At 36.5% G+C, this 23448-nt stretch overlaps 1 protein-coding gene across 1 annotated transcript; it reads left to right on the top strand.

The window, feature by feature from the left end:
• Positions 1-424: 424 nt before the first annotated feature.
• LOC107584526 (calcium/calmodulin-dependent protein kinase kinase 2) lies at positions 425-22735 on the top strand. Its single transcript, XM_016271163.1, has 16 exons — positions 425-528; positions 9146-9776; positions 11441-11488; positions 12740-12793; positions 13933-13984; positions 14148-14281; positions 15173-15209; positions 15356-15377; positions 16036-16124; positions 17120-17319; positions 17412-17465; positions 17571-17644; positions 17725-17812; positions 18698-18829; positions 18996-19096; positions 21960-22735. Exons 2-16 carry the CDS (start codon positions 9189-9191, stop codon positions 22030-22032), a joined length of 1746 nt encoding a protein of 581 aa, XP_016126649.1. The 5' UTR covers positions 425-528; positions 9146-9188; the 3' UTR covers positions 22033-22735.
• The last annotated feature ends 713 nt before the right edge of the window (positions 22736-23448 follow it).

The raw sequence follows: 23448 nt of genomic DNA, 5'->3' as shown, positions 1-23448 counted from the left end.
ACTGCTCTAGAACACCGAGAATATTCATTTGAAACCCGTTAGATAAGTTGTCCGCCTTCAGCAATGTCTGAAATTGAAGTGTATTTCTTTAGAGTAAAGAATAAATGCCCAAAGTTGTCTCCAAATAGTTGTGCAGTGTGCACTGAAGGTCATCGGCTATGAAAGTTCAGCCGGGCTAACTGTACTGGCTTAGTAAAATAGTACTTTGGGGATTTACATGAAATTGTAACAATCAAAAGTTTCATTTTTGACTTGGTGTCAAAATGCAGTTGAGTAAGACTACAGGTATTCGAGTGAAGTACAGCGATGAAGTTCAGTTCCTCAAGCTAACACGCCCCTGCTTGTCCGCGCAGCATTAGACGCAGTTCCTCTTGTGACCGTTAGATGTCGCCACTCACATTCACTCACAGCAGAAGCACCTCCGTCCCCCGCTGTCTGCACATCATACCATATCATAAACCGCTACCATTACTGCCAGCGAGCTAACATAACATTCCCTTCAAAAACAGCATCTTACAAACGGCCGAGGTAAGGACGCAACACTTGAACCAACGACTCGCACTGTAAGTCACCTCTATAACGCGACATGCGTGAACATACGTGGTCACAATGATATTATTAATCCTCGGCTGGATTTTCCAAACATCTGTTTCGTAAGAGACGCGTTAGCCAGCTTTAGCAAAATAACAACCAGCCTTAAAATTGTTCTCCACACGGAATCAGCTCTTCAAGACAGTGTCAGTGTTTGTGTGAAGCCTTTGCAGATAATATTCATGAAATCGCGTTGGATGATGGCAATTGTGAAGCAGGAGTGATCAAAGCATATACACATGAGAGCAGTTTGGTTATTGGGAAGTTGGGTTATTCTACGAAAAGGCACATTTTCAGTTTTAATAAGGTGATTTAAAGTAAAATGTCTAAACATCCAGTAAGACAATGTGTCAGTGAACCGTGAAATTAATTGTAATGTGTGCTGGGACAGGATTGATGATAAAACAGGGTCAACAGTTTTTAGTTCAAGTTGATATTGCAAGGTCGTGAAACTATAAAGTGCTCATTTGGAGAAGAATTTAATGCTGTATTTCAACAAATACTCACATTTTTCAATTTTCAAATGTTTAGCTACTATACATATTCAGCTAAACAGCGTTGATCATTTTAACTAATAACATGAGTAACAAAAAGACTTGTCCTTTTATTTTAAAATTTTGATAATTTTAATAATAAATTATGTGTGTATATATATATATATATATATATATGTATGTGTGTGTATATTAGACTTTTATGTTTTATTTATATTTATTAAAATTCTTAATATTATATGTATTGTTCTAATATAGCAAGAGGTTGGACGGACATGAGTGGGGGAAATGACTCATCTTTGTGAAGAAAGAAAAAAGCATAATATAAAGTTATTGGATTGTGTTTGAGTGTTTAAAGTTGGCATCATCTATTGAATGTTAAAGTCGTTTTTTCCCCACATATGTATTTGAGAGACAAAAATGGCACCCGTTTTGTAGAATGACCCAGTTACCGTCAGCGTTGATCATTTTAACTAATAACATGAGTAACAAAAAGACTTGTCCTTTTATTTTAAAATTTTGATAATTTTAATAATAAATTATGTATATATATATATATATATATATATATATATATATGTATGTATGTGTGTGTATATTAGACTTTTATGTTTTATTTATATTTATTAAAATTCTTAATATTATATGTATTGTTCTAATATAGCAAGAGGTTGGACGGACATGAGTGGGGGAAATGACTCATCTTTGTGAAGAAAGAAAAAAGCATAATATAAAGTTATTGGATTGTGTTTGAGTGTTTAAAGTTGGCATCATCTATTGAATGTTAAAGTCGTTTTTTCCCCACATATGTATTTGAGAGACAAAAATGGCACCCGTTTTGTAGAATGACCCAGTTACCGAAAGAATTCAGCATCCTTAATTCGTTTTCATCCTGTCTGTTTGACAGTTGAAAAGTGAAACCCGTAAAATCACTGGCTGTGTATCAACATCTAGTGAGCTGCCTGCCTAGACAGTATTTTTGGGCATGAAAGGAACATGCAAAATGTTCGTATTTCCAAAAATGCTGTCTAGGTTTTGACAGCTATTGTGTGACGATTTAATCCATATGGCTACAATGAAAGAACATATATGCATACAAGTGCATTAGATGTCAGTTGTGCTGCATTATTAACAAATGATATTTTGTATCCACTGACTTGTGGTTTCATGTTGCTTGGGTGTTTGGGTCTAAAATAGTTTGCCTTGTTTGGAGAGAGTGGCATAAGACGGTCTCTGGAGGACTTTTCCCTGTGGAATGAGCCATTGGGGTATGATTTGAAATCTAGCTGTGGGTAAACAGGATAAAATTGGTTAGTTATTTGTCAGACTTCAAGTGGAAAAAAATATGATTGAGGTTGGCGTAATTACTTTTCATTTCTTAGTTTATAGAACATAATCAGATGCTACTAACAGCCAACGCATTGGTTAGGAGAAATATCCACAGACTTGTATAAAGTGTGGAGGTTTTTTGTTTTTAAACTGCTTTCAAATTCAATATAACCTAGTATAAGATTTCAAGTAGTCCCACAGTTTGTACAAAAAGTTATGCACTTGCAATAGGAGACTATGTTACAAGGAATTTCACTGGGATAAATTTTATATAAAAAACAGTTCAAATACATAATAATTGTGCTCAGAAGTTTTAATTAAGGCATGGAAATGTGAGCTGCACATTTCTGCTTTTAGAGCCTGCTGAATATCTTGCCCCTTACTTCCATTGTGAAGGCCCCAATGTACTCATGGCAAAGATCTTTTCATAAAAACATATGAAAATGTACGCCTCAGTGTCATTGGAATTACAACTTCAATTTGTAATAAAGCAGGTTTTTACTCACGTCTGACCTCGACGGACGAAGAAAGAAAGCAGAAGAGATGAACTGAGCCCCAGAAGAAACTGAAAGAATCTTTCAGTGAACAGTTCTTAAAGGGGTCATATGATGCTGCTAAAAAGAACATTATTTTGTGTATTTGATGTAATGAAATGTGTTTATGCGGTTTAAGGTTCAAAAAACATATTATTTTCCACATACTGTACATTATTGTTTCTCCTCTATGCCCCGCCTTTCTGAAACGCTTCGATTTTTACAAAGCTCATCGGTCTGAAAAGCGAGGTGTGCTCTGATTGGCCAGCTATCAAGTGTGTTGTGATTGGCTGAATACCTCAAGCGTGTGACGGAAATGTTACGTCGCTTTCCATACTGTGGATGCCCTGTCCGGCCGGAGCGATGAGACAAAAACATTAAAACCCATTATAAACGAGGCATTGTATCGTCCTCTTTTGGAAGGCCAAACAAATTAGTTTCGCTTTCACCACGAAACACACAACATGTTCATGACATGGCGGCAGCGGCGGCAACAATACTACAGCGAGAATAAAAGTTACGCCTTCTTTCTTTGCGTGAACATTTGGGTGGCGTTATGCAAATCGTCCCACATCTTGATGTAGACATGTGGGGGCGTGTTAGAGTTTTAGGTAGGTGTGGCTGACTCTTAACTTTTATAAAGAATATCTCTTTGGATTTGAGACTTTAGTCTTTGCAACTTTACAGATCTTCTTTATGCACCAAGAGCTTGTAACACTTCAAAGAGAAAGGAAAAATTGAAATCGCATCATATGACCCCTTTAAAAAACATTTTTCTTAGTGTGAAGAACATATTAATAATCTAAATAACTTTTTTCCACTAATCTAGATAATTTTTTGTTGAATGGAAAAGATTCATGGATGTTAAAGAGTCTTCACGGAACCATAGATACCAATTACAAAAATGTAATCGCCCATGGAGCAACGGTAGTTTGAAGCAAACTTTTCCAGAGATTTTACTTTAGCAAGCTGCTTTGAACTCCAAACAAACTTCATTTTTGGCCTGATTTTGAAATGGTGTCACACCAGTTCATTCTTCGATTTTGCTTGAAGTATTTCAGGGCATTATTGTAAAACTGAGTAAAGAGTCAGAATCATTGTCTGTGGCGATGGACAGCACACCGCAGAGCATAACTCTTTTTGATGTTTCAAAGAATGCTGAACACTCCAGATGGTCCCATATGGCCAATCCTCTGTGGACCCCTTTCCCTGTGGATGCCCTGTGCATCTCACCATAATAAAGACAACTAGAGAGTGGAAAGTCATCTGGAGTAAGGCTGCATCTGTTTTGTTTCTAGGGTAAATTTGGTTTCTTGCTGGAGTTTATCTTGAGTAAGGGCTCGACTCAGTGGATCTTTTTATGCATTTGATGTTGTCCTTTGTGGAAACTCTTTAATGTAGACCCGTTTGTTATACATGTGGTCTGTGGGGGTCCAGAGATTATTTGCTTGTGGGTCTGAGTCTCCATAACAAATTAGGTTTACGTGTGTTTGGTAGGTTGGGCACGTGAAGGAGAAACACTTGGTTTGCAATCCATCAAAGATCGAAATAGGTCACAGAAGAATGTGGAAACTGCTCTCAGATTAAAATAGCTCAGCCTACCATTGCAGTCAGGCCACATCTTGCCCGCATCTACCGTGAATTTCCTGTTGTTGAAAAGAGGATGTGATACTCTGGGTTTATTTGTGTTGTCTTAGATGCTTGCATGGCCTGTGATCCTGCCGCATGAGTTTCAGATAGTTGCCTGACGCTCAGACTAGAGGTCTGCTACCCGACCCGAGCCCGACTGGTCCCAAAATACTTTCGGGTTTCGGGTCAGGTTCGGGTTCATGTTTAATGAATAGCTTCGGGTTCGGGTCGGGCTCGGGTTTATAGCTAAACTAAAACTATATGCAGTAGGGTACGCTGCTTTCATAGACGCACGCACACACATTATTGTACACGACAACACAGCACGGGAAACTTTTATTAGTAAAATAGCTTCGACAGGCTACTGACTCGCAACGTTATATTTCTCTGCAATGAGGGGGTAAAATCGCCGTTTTTGAAGGAACTAAGCCTCATTGCTTGTAGAGAGAGGCGCGCAGATGCAGGTTCACACACACGCAACTTTCATCTTTCTCTCTCTCGTGCGCACTAATTCAAATAAATGATATAAATAATTAATTCAAATAAAGATTTCGGGTTCGGTTCGGGCTCTCAATTGAACTGTGCCGCTCGGGTCGGGTCGGGTCAGATGATCTCGGGTACGGGCCGGGTTTGGGCTTCACTTTAAAGCCTGTGCAGACCTCTAGCTCAGACTGGATAAGGACACATCAATCCCTCTGAATTTCTGCACGCTTTCATCATCCCACCATCAGCACCTGTGCTGACAAATGGGTCAGACATGCCTGGCTGCTCTGTGCTCAACTGGGCTGTCTCTTTGTCATCGAGGTTGAGAGATGTGAGGACAGAAAGTCACTAACGGCGTCCACACCAGGAACAGACCAGTGATTAAAATCAGATCTGACGTTAAAGGGGACATCAAATGCCCCTTTTCCACAAGTTGGTAGGATTCTTTAGGGTCTTCATGAACTGTTTGCAACATACTTTGGTTAAAATTCCTCAGTGGTTGTGTAAAACAACACCATTTTTACCTCGTCAAAAACAGCTCTGTACACAGCGACCCGTTTCGGTGCATGTCTCTTTAAATACTAATGAGCTCTGCTCACCCGGCGATTTGCAAATAATCATAAGAAATATAAAGTGTGGGACTGGATCACGAACAGTGGGTACTGATCCATCCTTGAGTTTGAACTTTTTAGCAAAACCTACCTTGAATTATCCCTTGTTCAGAAAGCAATCTGGAGTAAAATGATTGGCGCAGACATAAACGCATTTAGGTAGATCGGGGGGCGCATTCCCTTCAAAAACAAAAGAAATCCACTGCGTCTTCTTCAGTGGCTCAGATGTGGGGAGTAAATGACGACTGCTATGTTCATTCTTACATCCAACAACAAAACACCTGAATCGCTTAGGAGACATTCTTGTCTACACCTGCTGCGGCGTCAAAACAATGGCGGTCTGTTTACAGCTCACTCAGGGCACGGCTATGCTAAAACGGTAGTGTCCGTCAACAGTCGTGGGAGGGGCATGTGCAAAGTGGCATCACTTTGCCAAGATTCTGTGAACGGCTTGCTCTGAGATAGTGCTTATGATGGGGATTTAAAAAACAGCACTGGGTGGATTTTTATCATTATAGGGTGGTTGTGTACACACACTGCTAAGACACATTTAAGTTCAAACACCATGTAAAAGTGAATTTTGCATCCGATGTCCCCTTTAAAAACGTCTCATTTCATCATGAAATTTGCCTCTTCTACTCTATCTTGAAATAGCTGATTAATTTTGTTGCGTGCTGCTTTATTAGTTAATGTGTACTAATAATAGTAGACCATTAGTGCTGTGGTGGTACAGTAATGGCATCAGATGTCAATGACATGATACTGAATGATTACCTTCAAAGATTGACCAATAATCACTTCAACCAGTAGGCTATTTCTTACCAGTATTTGCACTTTTAAACACAATCAGCTCTTTAATAACTACCTACACTATCATTCAAAAGTTTGGGGATTTAATGTTTTGGATATCTTGAAATAGCTGATTAATTTTGTTGCGTGCTGCTTTATTAGTTAATGTGTACTAATAATAGTAGACCATTAGTGCTGTGGTGGTACAATAATGGCATCAGATGTCAATGACATGATACTGAATGATTACCTTCAAAGATTGACCAATAATCACTTCAACCAGTAGGCTATTTCTTACCAGTATTTGCACTTTTAAACACAATCAGCTCTTTAATAACTACCTACACTATCATTCAAAAGTTTGGGGATTTAATGTTTTGGAAAGAATGCTCACCAAGGCTACATTTATTTGATCAAAAATACAATAAAAACTGTAATATTGTGAAATATTATTACAATTTAAAATCACTGTTTTGTATTTTATATAAATATTTTAATCATTTAAAATTTTATTTATTCCTGTAATGGCAAAGCCAAATGTTCAGCAACCATAATTCAGTCCTCTGTATCTCATGATTATTCAGAAATAGTTCTAATATGCTGATTTGGTGCTCAAGAAACATTTCTTCTTATCTAGTTTCTTTATAAGTGTCATTAAGTTTAATAATAAGCATAACCGTATTGTCTGCCTGACTGATGATCTGTGTTTTAAAAATGTTTATAACACCGTATGTTGCACATATCATCTAGCGTGACGTTACAATCACTTGGCTGTCACTTAAAATCTAAAATCCATCATTCATCGTCCTACTGGCTGAATCTCTTAGTAGGTGATGGATGATGAGAGACAGTTTAATAAACAAAATAAACAGGATTTTTACATTTTATACATAAATGTGAATGGTGCTTGCTTTACCATACAAAGGTTGACACTTATATTGTTTCTAAGGTGTTCTCTGTGGTTTCTAGCATGTTGCTAGGTGGTTGTATGATTATAAAGTGGTTTAAATTAAGAGTTTACCAAGTTTCTATTATATTATGCTGTCTAAATATGGCTTGAGTCTCTCTTTCAATGTAATTTTTGATCCATTTTTGAGAATAGAGGTTATTTCCAGTATAAAAGTGAAATTTTTTGTGAGAAAGTGTCATTTTTAGCTAGAAAAGCTTGAATTCTTATTTAAGGTGAAAATGAGTGTCAGGGACGTAATAAATGGGAAATGGATGCGGGAGGGGTCAAAGATGAGGAACGCTAAGAAAAATAGTGTTTTTTTCCCACGGTGTTCTCGAATGAGGGAGAGAGAACACCCTCTTCCAGCTGTGTGGGTGTTTTGACAGGAGAGCGCATGGAGGCAAGGCCCCGAGATGGTATTACAGCAAAAACATAAGTAGAGATTCGATCGCAGATGAAGAAATGACAGGGAACGAACCGAGAAAGAGAAGAAAAACCAAGCCGCTTTGGATCTCGGTGAATGCGAGCGATAGAAATGAGGACGCTTGGAGGGGGTGGGCCAGCCCACACAAGTTCTCCTTTGTGAACCCCTCGGAGTAATGAATGTCTTTTTTTATTGTACCTGCTCATATTTCTCTCATTCTGCGAGACCCACACCTCTCCCACACACACAGAGAGAGTCTCCAATGTTCAGGAAATCTGCTTGCCAAAGAAACTACATAAAAAAACAGAGGCTCAGGGCAGAATGGAGATATGTAATCTTGCGAGCAGGCTTTGCTTGAATAACGTTTGAAACATCTTATATTTATAAGCTTATTAGCTGTATTCAGTCATTTAATCCGTACAGGTAAACTATTTTCAGTGTAATATAATTTTATAACAATGACCTGAAAAATGTTTTTGAGTCAAAAGTTTGTTCCCAATTAGGCTTTTTCCTAAAATTAGCGTCAGGGAAAACCCAAGAATATCAAGGAATTTTGAAATGGTGATTTTGTGTGTTGAATTTAGGTGTGTGTGTGTGTGTGTGTGTGTGTGTGTGTGTGTGTGTGTGTGTGTGTGTGTGTGTGTGTGTGTGTATATATACATACATTGCTCTTTGTGATCTCTATATGGGAGGCAATATCTGCAAAAAAAAACGTTTTAGAATTCATAAATACTTGTATACATCACAACAATAAATATCAGGAATTTTTTAAATGGTACTGCCTTGTGAAAGTCATGGGAATAAAAAAATGAAATTTAGTTATGCTCAACTCGAAATATGTTACAAATATTTAAAAATACATTTGTATATTTATGTTATAGTTCATATCTAAAATATTAACATCAGTTTATTATTGGACACTAAACAACTGAATACTAATTATTACATAAATATCAAATATTTATATAATAGGTACAATAATTATATGATAAAAAAATAACATATAAATTATACATTATAAAATATTGGGGATTGGGTAAAATTGATTGATTGAATGGGATTGGATATATAAAATATTGGGTGGGGAATATCAGGAAAAAACATGGAAAAACAAATTAAAGAAAAAAAAAATGAAAGGATCTTTTAACTTGACTTAAAAGGCTTATTTTCTGTCTGAATGTAAAGTAATCATAACGCCCATTCCTACATGATATTCAAAGTCAAGGAAATTCATTGGTCAAAAGCTGGGGGTACCATGTGCGCTGACGTTCTGAATGACATCTAACATTTCCAAACTCTGTTTTTCCTGCAAGGCGTTGATGGAGGGGCTACTGAGAGGTGTTTGGGAAGCACACTATGTTTCCCTGTGTCTCCACCTGGCCCTCTTCTGATCCCCCTGCCGCTCTGGGCCATGCTCCGCCCATTCACCCGGTTCAGCCACCCAATCAGCCACTGCCTGACCTGCTGCGGAGCTGTGTTGTGCTCCCTTCCCCATCCACACGCCTGAGCTCTTGTACCAACGAGATGGAGTCTATGATTGTGGTGACGGAGTATGAGCCCAGTGGTGGCTCAGGGCAGGAGGGCGGAGAGGAGGAGGAGGTGGAAGACATGGACAGCTCGGAAACGCCAGAGCCGGCGTTGTCAGGTCAGGTACCACCCTTCCGTATGGCCTCCTGTGATCTTTTATCCCACTCGGTGGGCCGCCCGGAAGCGCTCTTCCCAGAATCGCAGGAGCACAGAGGTAGACTCAGCCTCTCCAACAGGAAGCTGTCACTACAGGAACGCTCGCAGACGCTTTCGTCGCCCTGCGGTTCTCCGGGGCTGAACGGACGCTATATTTACCCATCACTGCCCTACTCGCCAATCACCTCCCCTCACTCATCTCCACGCCTCCCTCGAAGACCAACCGTGGAGTCTCATCGTGTCTCCATCACAGACCTGCAGGTAGGTGGCCGGAATTAATGGCAGGTGTGTTTAGAACTGTAGGGAAGTCCCTTACAAATATATCAATCAATTAAATCTTTAAATAAAATAAAATATTAACATTTTTGGAATGATGCTCAATTAAATTTTTTATATAATATTTATCTAAATTATTAATATCAATTAATTCATAATTACATATTAAATATAAATATTACATATTATATAATATAATATATAAAATATACATTATAAAGCAATGGGGCTAGAAATTGCTCCTTGTGATCACAATATTATTTTTAAATGGCTTGTAGGCTGGAGACAATTTTTTATAATTATGCTGAACTAAAATGTTGCAAATATTAAAAATATTTTTTATTACTCATAATATTTAATATCTAAATTATTAATAGCAATGAATTATTATTTACATATTAAATATAGATAATAAATATATCGTATAATATATATAAAACTCACATTATAAAATATTTGTGATCTCTATATTTTAAATGATGTAGGCTTGTAAAAGTGGCCTGAAGCCTTGTAAATGTCATGGAAATAAAATATAGAAAGGTTTGTAATTATGCTCAACTCAAAAATGTTGCAAATATATAAAAAAAATATGTTTTTTATTATGTGTTTAATATAAAAATTATTAATGTCAATTAATTAATCTCTGTATTTTAAATGATATAGGCATGTAAAAGTGGCTTGTAGGCTTGTGAATGTCACAGAAAAAAAACTAGTTTTTCTAATTGCGCTCAACTCTAATGTTACAGTTTTTTAAAAATATGTTTTATATTATTATAAAATAATATATGGTTCTTATCATGCCTAACAATTATGTAAGATTATATAATTGCACCACCAAAAACTAAACAATCTGATGCTGTAGCCTGAGATAATTTGAGCTGCTTGTGTGAGAACTGATGTTGTCTTTGAGAAGAACATTTCCTTTTCTTCATTCTCTGCAATGGCTTCAAGTCTGCAAGCTTGAGAGGGTATGTGAGGTAAGGTTACAGACAGGAGCAATTACCTTTCTCTTAATGGCGTTTGTCAAGAGAAAGTTCCCCTGTAGATGCTTCTGCTTTTCCATTAGGACATGAAATCAGCGAGAAATGTGCGTAGCTCTTTAGCTTGTGTACCTTTCTCAGCTCAAGTCAGTGTTATTTTAGTATCATTGATATGCTATTATAGTTTTTGTTAACGTTTTGAATTCAATTAAAAATATATATATTTTCTGTTTTCAAAGTTTTAGTAATTTTGTTGTGTATTTTTGTCAGTTTTTGTTTTTGTCTATATAGTTTTTATTCACTTGTATTTATTCGTTTGAGTTATTTTAGTTTTTCAAATTAAGCTAAACGAAAATGAGAAATGATGCCTTTCAGCTAGCTGAAATAAAGTAAGTTTTTTAATATTTTATTTCAATTAACATTTATTTTAGTTTTAGTTAACTATAATAACCCTGGCTCAAATATTCCCTTGTAAAACTTCTGCTAATGCTTTTGATTCTTTGAACCTGGAATGTTGCAAGCATCATTCTTGACGAGAGAATCAAGTTTGCATTTGCTGTGATCTTTGGCCACACATGCTGAAGTAGTTATCTTTCTTCAGTGACTACAGTTCCTTAAAAAAGACCTCAGTGTCATTGATTGATATCATTTGTTTCTTTATTTCAAAAGGACTGCGTGCAGCTCAACCAGTACAAGCTGAAAGATGAGATCGGAAAGGTATGTTTATTTTTCATTTATTATTTATGTATAGATCATTTCCTGCTGAGGCTGGGATGAATGAACACTTTACTGAAAGATTAATTTGAGCCGTTTTCCTTATTTCAGAACAAACAAACATCTCACATATTTCATATAGTAAAAAATGTGTGAAGTAACAAAATACGTGAGGCATACAGATGTACAGTTGGTCATTACAAAATTAACCACATGAAATTATCCCACATTTTTCTTTTTCTGGATCTTGGCTAATAAATAAATAAATAAATACTCATGAAATATTTGGGGTCGGTAAAATTTTTAAACGTTTTTGGAAGAAGTTTCTTATGCTCACCAAGGCTGCATTTTATTTACCCAAAAAAAACAGTAAAAATAGTTAAATTGTGAAATATTATTGTAATTTAAAATAATGGGTTTCTATTTTCATATATTTTGAAATATAATTTATTTCTGTGATGGCAAAGCTGAGTTTTCAGCAGCCGTTACTACATTCTTCAGTGTCCAGAAATCAATCTAATATGCTCATTTGGTGCTCAGGAAACGTATTCTTCTTATTATGATCAATGTTTAATGTGCAATATTTATATGAAATCAATCTTTTGTAACATCATAACTGTCTTTACTGTCACTTTTTATCAATTCAAGCATCTTTGCTGAACAAAGATATTAATTTTTTTTTTTTTTACTGAACTCAAACTTTTAAACTTACTTAATAATAAATAGAGTGATACAAGACATAACTATTTACAAATGTAAAAAAAAAAAATATATAAATATATATATATTTTTTTTTACAGGGTACCATGGTAATACCATAGAGTTTGAAATAACTTGGAATACTAATTAATTTCATATTATATGCATCATCTCCATTCGAGGGCATGGAAAACTGTCAGCTTGGATGGGGAGATTCCTGTTCTGCTCTCATCTCTGTGTTTGAGGGTTGGATTCCCTGCTGGAACAGCAATCTGCTCTCCCAGTTGGGACCTGTGTGTGTGTGTGTAGGTTTGAGGGAGATAGAGACGGAACAGAAGTGGAATTATGCCTGTCTATGGCATTCATCATGACGCCGGCTGTTGCCTACTGGCTTAGTTTGGTTTACGTGTTCTCCAGTTAATCAAACGGCACAAATGCTTGGCCACTTTAGTCTCCTGTTTCCCACCGTTTTTGCATGTTACTGAGTGTGTTTGTGTTGCGATTTGATCCAGTTACAAGTTGTCCTGATTGATACGCCTTGTTTTCCTGATAAAGGGCTCCTATGGAGTTGTCAAGCTGGCGTACAATGAAGACGACAACACATACTATGTGAGTGACGCAACACAGTCTCATGATCTTGCACAAATATATAAACACTTCATGTGTGATGAGTAAAGGGCTAACATCCTAGTGTTATCAGTAATCATTAAATTACGATTGCTTAGTTGAGGTTGTCTTAAGCAGTCAGTCTTAAAATAGTCACATAGACACTGTCCATTGAGAAGTTCCTCATAACGGGTTTGAACATCATAATTATTATGTGATTTTAATTGAAATAAAATGCATTTTAGCACTAGTGCATCAAAATAAAGTGCAAAGCATGCCATAGAGAATGATGGGAAATTTAGTATCCTTGCACAAGCCCATGGCCTCATAATCCAGCTAAATTATCAGTAATCATATATTACTTTATCTCTGTTCTCACTGTTGACTAAATTACTGTTTCTTACTGTATTGTAAGTATATATGTATATGTATGTGTAAATATTTTTTATTTGTAAATATCCATATATTGATTATTATTAGTAGTAGTAGTAGTATTAATATTAGTAGTATTATTAGCATGATTAACATGTATAATAATAATAGTAGCAATACATTGCTATAATATTTTGATGTTAACTTAATGTTGATCATTCCTCTGATTATTTATTGCTATTTTTCTTTCTTTTAATTATTTATTGCTAATTTTATCTTAATTTTTTGTGCAGTTGTACACCTCACACAGTGCTGGTATATACAGTATGGCAACAGAATGAAAAAGGGAAAAGATATATAGATAGATGATAGCCAGTCTTAAAATATTATTATTATTATTATTTTGTTGTTGTTGATATATTGATTACCGAAATTATTTTTCTTTTTTCATATTTTTTTTTGGCCATGCTGTATTGTTGGGATTTGATAAATAATTTAATTTAAAGAAATTTGAAATAGAATATCCCTGATAATAGTGATTATGAACATGCTGCAATAATAATAATATGTTGCTGTAATATTACATTAAATATTAACTTAAAATTGCTCAATCCTCTGATTAATTGTTAGTTTTTTATATATATATTTTTTTTTTGGGGCAGTTGTAGTCCTCTCTCTGTACTGTTTGTAGAATGGGGCATATGTCGCCCAGCACCAGTAATGACACTGGATATCTGTTCTCACTCGCTCATTCTCACTGCTCTCCACAGGCCATGAAAGTGCTGTCCAAGAAACGACTGATGAGGCAGGCTGGGTTCCCGCGTAAGTGTCTGCTTTAAAGCAGATGGAACGCTCAGCGGGGTTTATGATTGAGTTTATGTGTGAGTGTATGTGTGTATGAGGTTGGGGGCACAGTTTCATCAGCTAGCAGAATGCCCAATACGTCAACCTTTCACATGATTTCCTCTTGTGCCGGTTTAAACAGGCAGACCTCCTCCTCGTGGTGCAAAATTGGCCCCTGAGGGCCCTCCTCAGCCCAAAGGGCCTCTGGAGCGTGTTTACCAGGAGATAGCCATCCTCAAGAAGCTTGATCACCCTAATGTGGTTAAGCTTGTGGAGGTGGGTGCTTGTATTGTCAATATGCAGCCAAAGTGGCGCTGTTGCACCTGTGTCTCCAGACTTTAGTGTGTAATTTATGCACCACTAGTGCAACCAAGTGGAATTTAAAAAATAATGACTATTTGCAAACAGGTTTCCTATCGTCCTCCTATTAAACTGGGATGGGGAAAATTACACACCTCATATTAAATTTGACATTGAGAGATATAGAGATTCTTAAATGTTGTACACACTTGTACACACACAAAAAATGTGTCTCCAGACCTAAATGTTAAATTTTTGCACCACCAAGTTGAGTTAAAAATAATGACCATTTTCAAACAGGTTTCCCAAACATTCCCACCATTGGAACAGCAAGTCCACTCAATTTACTAAACTGGGATGGGGAAAGTATTTTAAACTTGAAAAAAATGACATGCATCAAATTAAATTTGACATGAATAAAAATAAGGCAGTGAGGAATAGAAATACAGTTTAAGCATAAATCTAAAAAATATTTAGTGTGGTTAATGCTTAAAAAAGTATACCAGGAAAAGAAAAGTTATTGTAAATATTTTTACTGGAAAATAAGACAGAAATACTGATTAAGAAAATAATTATTTGCAGTGTATATGATATGATATGTACTGGCTAGTTATTATTTAGCCAATAAAAACACTAAAAGAAAGCTTTTCCACAAATTTCCAGTGGACCAAAAAGTCAACAAAACTGTTTGTTAAAAATTAAATGTTGATGCACGTTGACATTGATGCAGTCTGTCATATTGATTGGACTGTATTTCTATCCCTCAAACCCTTGTTTGCATTTACATCAAATCAGATATGGCATAATATAAGGTCTATGCTGACTGGTTTCTTTCCCTTTCTAAACCGCTTTGGTTTTTTTGTGCAGGTGCTGGATGATCCAAGTGAGGACCATCTGTACATGGGTAAGTCTGGCCAGATACTCATCGTCTTGGCAGATGCTACATACTTGCACATGCACAGTTTATTCTACTTTTCTGTGCTAAATGTATGTGAAATCAGAGAAGGTAATGCACAGCATCCTAACACTGTTTCCTGTGTGCTTTCACAGTATTTGAGCTTGTCAAACGAGGGTGAGTAAGCATGTTATTTCTGATTATAGCGGCGGCCCATGCTGTGCTAGTGTCACTCTGCTAGAGAAACTGTGTCTCGTTCCCCATGTGTTTGCAGAGCAGTGATGGAGGTTCCTACTGATAAGACCCTGGATGATATGTACTGGCTAGTTATTATTTAGCCAATAAAAACACTAAAAGAAAGCTTTTCCACAAATTTCCAGTGGACCAAAAATGCAGTCTGTCATATTGATTGGACTGTATTTCTATCCCTCAAACCCTTGTTTGCATTTACATCAAATCAGATATGGCATAATATAAGGTCTATGCTGACTGGTTTCTTTCCCTTTCTAAACCGCTTTGTTTTTTTTGTGCAGGTGCTGGATGATCCAAGTGAGGACCATCTGTACATGGGTAAGTCTGGCCAGATACTCATCGTCTTGGCAGATGCTACATACTTGCACATGCACAGTTTATTCTACTTTTCTGTGCTAAATGTATGTGAAATCAGAGAAGGTAATGCACAGCATCCTAACACTGTTTCCTGTGTGCTTTCACAGTATTTGAGCTTGTCAAACGAGGGTGAGTAAGCATGTTATTTCTGATTATAGCGGCGGCCCATGCTGTGCTAGTGTCACTCTGCTAGAGAAACTGTGTCTCGTTCCCCATGTGTTTGCAGAGCAGTGATGGAGGTTCCTACTGATAAGACCCTGGATGAGGACCAGGCACGCTTCTACTTCCAGGACTTGCTGAGAGGAATTGAGTATTGTGAGTGCGGGAATTTAGCTAATGGTTAGCAGTGTGATCAGTACTCATGATTGTTGCTAATACATCCAGATAAAGGGGCAAGGTACATTTTCATGGACTCGTGCCATAGGCTGGGCTCTTTGTAGTCTCATTGAGCCAAACGTTTAGACTAAAGTCTTGTCAGCATATCTTATACTTCCCAAGAACCACCTACTTAGCAGTGTTATTTTAGTATTATTTATATACCATTATAGTATTAATTAATATTTTGAATTAGCTTCTATTTTTATATTTTCAATTTTCATTGTAATTTTAGTTTTCATGCTTAGCCCATTGCTTATTTTGTCCCAAGAACTGACGAAATTAGCAGTGTTATTTTAGTATTATTTATACAATATTATAGTATTTATTAATCATTCGAATTAGCTTTAAATATATTTTCGGTTTACATTTCATTAGTCATTTTGTTATTTTTATTAGTTTTTGCTTATTAGTTTTTTTATATTTCTATATAGCTTCAGTTTGTTTTATTTCATTTTTAGTTTTGTTAGTAATTTCATTTTTATTAGTTTTTGCTTATTAGTTTTTTATATTTCTATATAGCTTCAATTTGTTTTATTTCAGTTTTAGTTTTGTTAGTAATTTCATTTTGATTAGTTTTTGCTTATTTTTTTTATATTTCTATATAGCTTCAATTTGTTTTATTTCAGTTTTAGTTTTGTTAGTAATTTTGGTACTTAAACTTCTATTATTTCAGTTAGTTGCCAATACAACATTTACAATTTTTGTTTTCATTTAAGTTTTTCATCTAATATTTATCATTTTATTTCAGCTTTATTTCTATCAATTAACAAAAACATTTTTAATAGTTTTGTTAATAGATAGATAATAGTAATAGATCAAGAAAGTTCTTGATGTTTTTATCTGCAATATACATCAAATTGTGAAACTAGATGCAGTCATCAAAATGCATTAAATAACGATTAAAAGTGATGGCAACTTCTCATCCTCAACAGTACATTATCAGAAAATCATTCATCGGGACGTCAAGCCTTCCAACCTGCTTGTGGGAGAAGATGGCCATGTTAAAATTGCCGACTTTGGGGTCAGTAACCAGTTTGAGGGAGCAGACGCCCTCCTGACCAGCACAGTTGGGACACCAGCATTTCTCGCCCCAGAGACCCTCTCAGAGACCCGCAAGAACTTCTCTGGAAAGGTTAAAAGCTCTATTCTCTAAGCTAGTTGCTAATATCCTGTCAGTCTTGCTGTCAATTTTGATTTAGTCAAGTTAACATCATGTTTTTATAGGCTCTGGATGTGTGGGCGATGGGAGTCACCTTGTACTGTTTTATCTTTGGAGTGGTATGCCCTTTGTATATATCATGAAATATGTCTTGTAAACAGTAACAATTCAGCAAAACAAATTCTTTTTGACGTGGTCTTTGACTTTACTTCCTTTCTTTACAGTGTCCGTTTATGGATGAGCGTATTTTGAGCCTCCATCAGAAGATCAAGACCCAACCAGTGGAGCTTCCTGAGAAGTGAGTATTTCTCTTGAGCCTGAAAGACCGTCCCCATCCCGATGTTCTGACATTGATAGCATTTTTGTCCCACTTAATAGCGCAGACATATCAGATGACTTAAAGGACCTTCTTTTTAAAATGTTGGACAAGAATCCTGAAACCAGAATTACCGTCCCACAAATCAAGGTGAGTGTGACTTTTATTTCACCAGTGACGCCACCTTCAAGTTTAGCAAAGGTGATACGTGTCATTTCCGAGCTATTAACGTCACCAGTATTAACGTCACCAGCCCTCATCTGTGATTGGTCAGAAAAATGAATGGTTTTGGCCTAGAATTACGCTATTGGTTGATGTTTTTTTAATTGTCAATTTTTTGAAACCATACATGCTACTGTTCAAAACGTTGGGATCAGTAAGATTTGGCTGATGGTTTTGAAAAAAGTTTTATGCTCACCAAGGCTGCATTAATTCAAAAATGCATATACAAAAAACAGTAATATTAATAATTAATATTATAAACAGTAATTTAACTTTTTTGTTTTTATTTTAAAATACTTTAAAATGTATTTTATTCCTATGATGGCAAAGCTGAATTTTCAGCAGCTGTTAGTCCAGTCTTCCGTGTAACATGATCCTTTAGAAATGATTTAATTTGCTGATTTGGTGTTCAAGAAACATTTCTCATTCTGAATTCTGAATGACTTTGAAAACAAATATTTTTCCAGGATTCATTGATTAATGGGGCATTTATTTGAAATAGAAATAGAAAACATTATAAATATCTTTACTTTTACTTTTGATCAACTTAATGCATCCTTGCTAAATAGAAGCATTCTTTCAAGAAAAAATCTTACTGACCCCAAATGATTTGTACTTGGTAGTATATTTTTTCTTATGTTATAATCAGCCTCCATACTTCAAATGGACCAAAAATGAAACCCTTCTTTGTTCTTAAAAGATGATTTCAAAGCACTTCCTGTGTGAATATAGGACACTCCAGCTGCCTAGACACAGTCTTGAGTTAATGAATGATATCAAAGCAGGATTTCTGTTCCGTTGTTGTTGTTGTAGGTGCACCCATGGGTGACGCGGCACGGCGCTGAGCCCCTCCCCCCTGAGGATGACAACTGCTGCAGCCTGATAGAAGTGACAGAGGAGGAGGTGGAAAACTCTGTCAAGCACATCCCCAGCCTGGCCACTGTGGTGAGATCGCAAGCCCCTGGTGGACTATTTGTTTTTATGAATACACAAAATGTATTCAATGTTAATAACCTCATCAAATGTATAAACAGATTAATGACCCACACAGATTACAGCCCAAAGCCTGTTTTTGGAGTTACTTATACTTGCTGCATGCTCTCTGCTATAGATCTTGGTTAGGACTATGCTGCGCAAGCGTTCATTTGGGAACCCGTTTGATTGGGGCCGCAGGGAAGACAGGAGTCCCGCCGCACCAGGACACACACTATCGTAAGTCTTCCTCATTAAGGATGGGCTATAACTGTAACAGACTTCCTGAACCAAGACTTGGAACTCTGCAGTGGATTCGGTGGTCATAGAAATCTGAAAATTGTTTGCCTAGCTTGTTTGACAGTAATTTAATTGTAACTACTAGTATAGATGTACTAACTATAACTACACTAGGTCATACTGTAATACTATAATGATAAATCTTCAGTGTATTTTGAGGTAAAGTAGAGCTTAATATCTATGCAACGTTTCCACAGAAAATAATTTTGACTAGTTTCTCAATTGCTTAAAAATGAATGAAAAATGTGTTTACAGTAATGCACTTAAAATAGAAGCCTGGCAGGCAGGCTGTCTATTTATTAATATTTTTATTCCGCAAGGATGCACTCAATTTATCAAAAGTGACAGTCAAGAGTCAAGACATTTATAATGTTACATAAGATTTTCATTTAAAAAACCAAACAAACAAACAAAAAAAGCTGTTCTTTTAATCAAAAAATAAAAAAATAAAATGAATTCATAGTTTCCTCAAATATATTTGACAGCACAACTGATATTTGACGCTGAAGACTGGAGTAATGGCTGCTGAAAATTCTGCTTTTTCATTACAAATAAATTACATTTTAAAATATATTACACTAGAAAACTTGTTTTTATTATTAAATTGTAATAATATCTCACAAATATCACTCTTTTTACTGTACGTTTGATTAAATTAATCCAGCCTTGGTGAGCATAAAAATTTTATTTTTTTTACTCCAACCTGTTGAATGGTAGTGTACATTTTTAATGCACTAAATCTTCAGTAAAATGTATGTCATTTAACCTCTAAAGTTTACATAATTTTTTTAGATGAGACTGTTATGTGTTATTAACCGTCAGTTAATAAATGAATGTTCTTGAACTTACACAACACACTATCGCATTATGAAGCCAAAACTACAATGGTCACATTAAACATGTTTATTGTGTTTTCAGTTAGCTCACAGTTACCAAACTAACTGTGTACCCTACTACGCTAAAATACTTTAAACAATTTAAATATGAAACTTTCTTAAAAAGTAAAATTCTATATAGTATGAATGTGTGTAGTATCAATGTAATCCTGACGTGCTACAATCGTCATTGCCATGTGACCTAAAGCGTTAGTTATGTTGCTTCACTGCCATTCACAAATCCTCTCTAGTGGCCTCATGGGATAGTAAAGTGACCCATCAGATGCACACCTCAGAATCTCACCGGAAGTAGTAGGTCTTCCGGGTACTTTTTGCATAATGTCTAATGCGGGGGTCTCCAAACTCGGTCCTGGAGGGCCTGTGTCCTGCAGAGTTTAGCTTTGGAGATCCCTGGTCTAATGAATACTGTGAATTCAGACACCTATTATATTATTCAGATGCCTATTATATATACAAAGCTGTAGAGTTGTTTTTATCATTTTATGACTCATGAGCGCCCCCTTGCAGCTATGCTCCCTGTTGAAGCTATCATTACAATGCTTTGCTAGTAGCAAAGTAGTAATATCTTACAATAATAGCTTTGCTAAGCTCGTTAAAGGGATAGTCCACCCAAAAATGAAATTTCTGTCATCTTTGACTTACCTTCATGTCATTTCAAACCTGTATGACTGACTTACTTCTGTAGAACATAAAAGAAGATATTTTGAAAAATGTGGGTAACCAAGTAGTTGATGGTAGCCATTGACTTCTATACTATTTTTTTTGTTCATGCTATGGAAGTCAATGGCTACCGTCAACTGTTTGGTTTCCAACATTCTTCAAAATACCTTCTTTTGTACTCAACAGAAGAAAGAAATTCATACAAGTTTGGAATGATATGAGGGTGAGTAGAATTTTCATTTTTGAGTGAACTGTCCCTTTAACCTATAGTTGTTGTTGTTGATATTTAATAAACAAGGGACAAGCATTAATTATTTTCTGTGGTAATCGTTAGCATATTTCAGTTATATTTAATGAAATATTCCTTTAAGGCTTTTTTAGTCATGTTTGCAGGAATATTTAATAGAAACGCTCCGATTTAAGAATTCTCACGTATCCGCATCTCTCCTGCCGTCTAGAAAAGGGAGAGCAGGGAGTTTGAAATACTGCTGCAATCTCGGTACCCCCAGGTAAAGCTCCGCTAGCCTGTTAGCGCTCCACATATGTCCTGTTCACTCTCCTCCACCTATATTATATGTAGGAGATAATGGTCATGCCCATTTTGAATGATCTGCGCTTAAAAGGAATGGTGTGGTGTTTTTGTAGCATGCTCAAAACTATTATCATTCAGATGGCTTAAAGAATAACAAGCTTTTCCGCTTGTATTCTCCTACCTGATAAACAGCATTTTATGCATGTAATATTTAAAATATTCATGATATTCCTTCTTAAAAACCTTTAATAATCAACCCTTAGTACATCAAGCATTTATATTTTGCATGTAATGTTTTAACAGATAAAAAATAAGCTCATGTATGTCCTATAAGTTCATGGGCAGTTCAGGATGATGTTTTCCAGGTCCTTCTATATCTGGGAGCATCCTGATTTGCCGTCCAACCATGGTCATTTTTTACAAGGACACTGATTGGTTTGTCGGACTGGGTGCATTTTGCATGCGGCGTTACAGTCCTGGCCTTCCCAGTCTAACCCCTTCGCAAAAACATGGTAGTCAGTCATTCTCATTTGCCTATTTCCGACCCGAGCATATGACTGATGCGATGCCATGTACTCCCCCTCGTGCTGACTTAATTTCCCCGCTGCCTAACAATTCTAGCTGCACTTAACAACAAGTCTGCATTGCCATAGACTGGGTTGACATGCCTGGAATGTGCAGTTATTTTAAACCTCCACATTTGTCTGTTTCCTAGGAAACAAGAGAGCGAGGAAGGCATGCGGAGCATGGACCTGCCCTTCGTGGGCGAGGATGAAGTTCTTTCCTGATAGTTGTGGGTGTCTTACTCGGGGGGAAATGCGCAAGGATGGGGCTGTCGTGGCTTCCGGAAGGCCAGGATATGGACCTGGGGCTGGGGCGTGGACGGAAAGATGGAAGAAAGGAAGAAGCTCTTGTTGGGTTGTTTATGTGGAGGGTGCCCACCCACTCATGCATGCATTTGTACAGTCCACAGCAGCATGCACTGTTTCTGTCCGCCTAGGTCTCTGCCATCTCTCAGGACCTGTTTTCTGTGTGCGCGCGTGTTTTTACTCTCCTCTCCGGCATGGAGACTCTGCTTTACTCCCCTACTTCCGCTAGGGGGCGCCACCGCAAAGCAAAACAGAATTTTTGGGGAAAAATTTTACAATTTATTAGGTTTGTCCATCACTCATTAATTAGAGAGACATGCTTCTTTATTGCAGTTTTACAGATCTTATAGATATTTAGAACTGAATTTGAAAGTAATAAAATAAAGACTTTCATCAGAAATTAATTTCTCGAAAGAAATCTTGAAAATCAGGTTTGTTTGTTCAAATAAAGTAAATAATGTATATAAATAAATATCAAGGCAAATAAAATAATAAATAGCCTTTGCACATTTGCGGACAACAACCTTTAACTAGTTTTTAAATCTTAATTGGTGATTCATTAGGTTTGTCCATCACTTATTAATTAAAGGGTTAGTTCACCCAAAAATGAAAATTAGCCCATAAATTACTCACCCTCAAATCATCCTATGTGTATATGACTTTCTTCTTTCAGATGAATCCAGTCGGAGTTATATTAAAAATGGTCTTTGATCTTTCAAGCTGTTTAATGCCCCTCAGCGGGTGTTGCATGCAGTGTTCGAACTATACTGTGGACTTTGGGGGAGCCCACTTGTTTTGTTTTTTTATAAAGGGGGGGGGGGGTTCGGGCCTCAAAAGGGGGCTTACAATGAATTACAAAGATACATAACAGCTACAAGTGTATGCACTACTTGCTTTATGCAAGCACTATATAGGATAAATCACTATACAGGATTTACCCTATTATACTTTATCGACAGGAATTGATAGGTGAAACAACAAACAGCCACCCACAAATAGTCTATAAACAAAGCATTAGGCTGTCTTTGAGTTCACATGAACAACGGTTAAAGTTCCTCGTTGTCAGGCTACAGAAGAATGCCATAATTCCTCCGTTCAATTAGGCCTAAGACATCGAGAGTCACGCAGACCTATAACAACCCAGCCACAACACATAATTGTGAATAACATGCCTTACCTTAACACAGAATCGACCACAGAGTCCAACGTTTATAATAAAAAAAAAGTGTCTCACACAGCTCCGGGGGTGAACAAAGGCCTTATGTAGTGAATCAATGTGTTTTTTTTGTAAGAAAAATATCCATATTCAAACCGTAATAATCACTTTAATGTAGC

The sequence above is a fragment of the Sinocyclocheilus grahami genome, unplaced genomic scaffold (genome assembly GCF_001515645.1).
Source record: "Sinocyclocheilus grahami isolate Dianchi unplaced genomic scaffold, SAMN03320097.WGS_v1.1 scaffold61.1, whole genome shotgun sequence".
Classification (NCBI taxonomy): Eukaryota; Metazoa; Chordata; class Actinopteri; order Cypriniformes; family Cyprinidae; genus Sinocyclocheilus; species Sinocyclocheilus grahami.
Note: the sequence above shows the minus strand (reverse complement) of the source record. Positions and strands in the feature narration are given on the sequence as shown.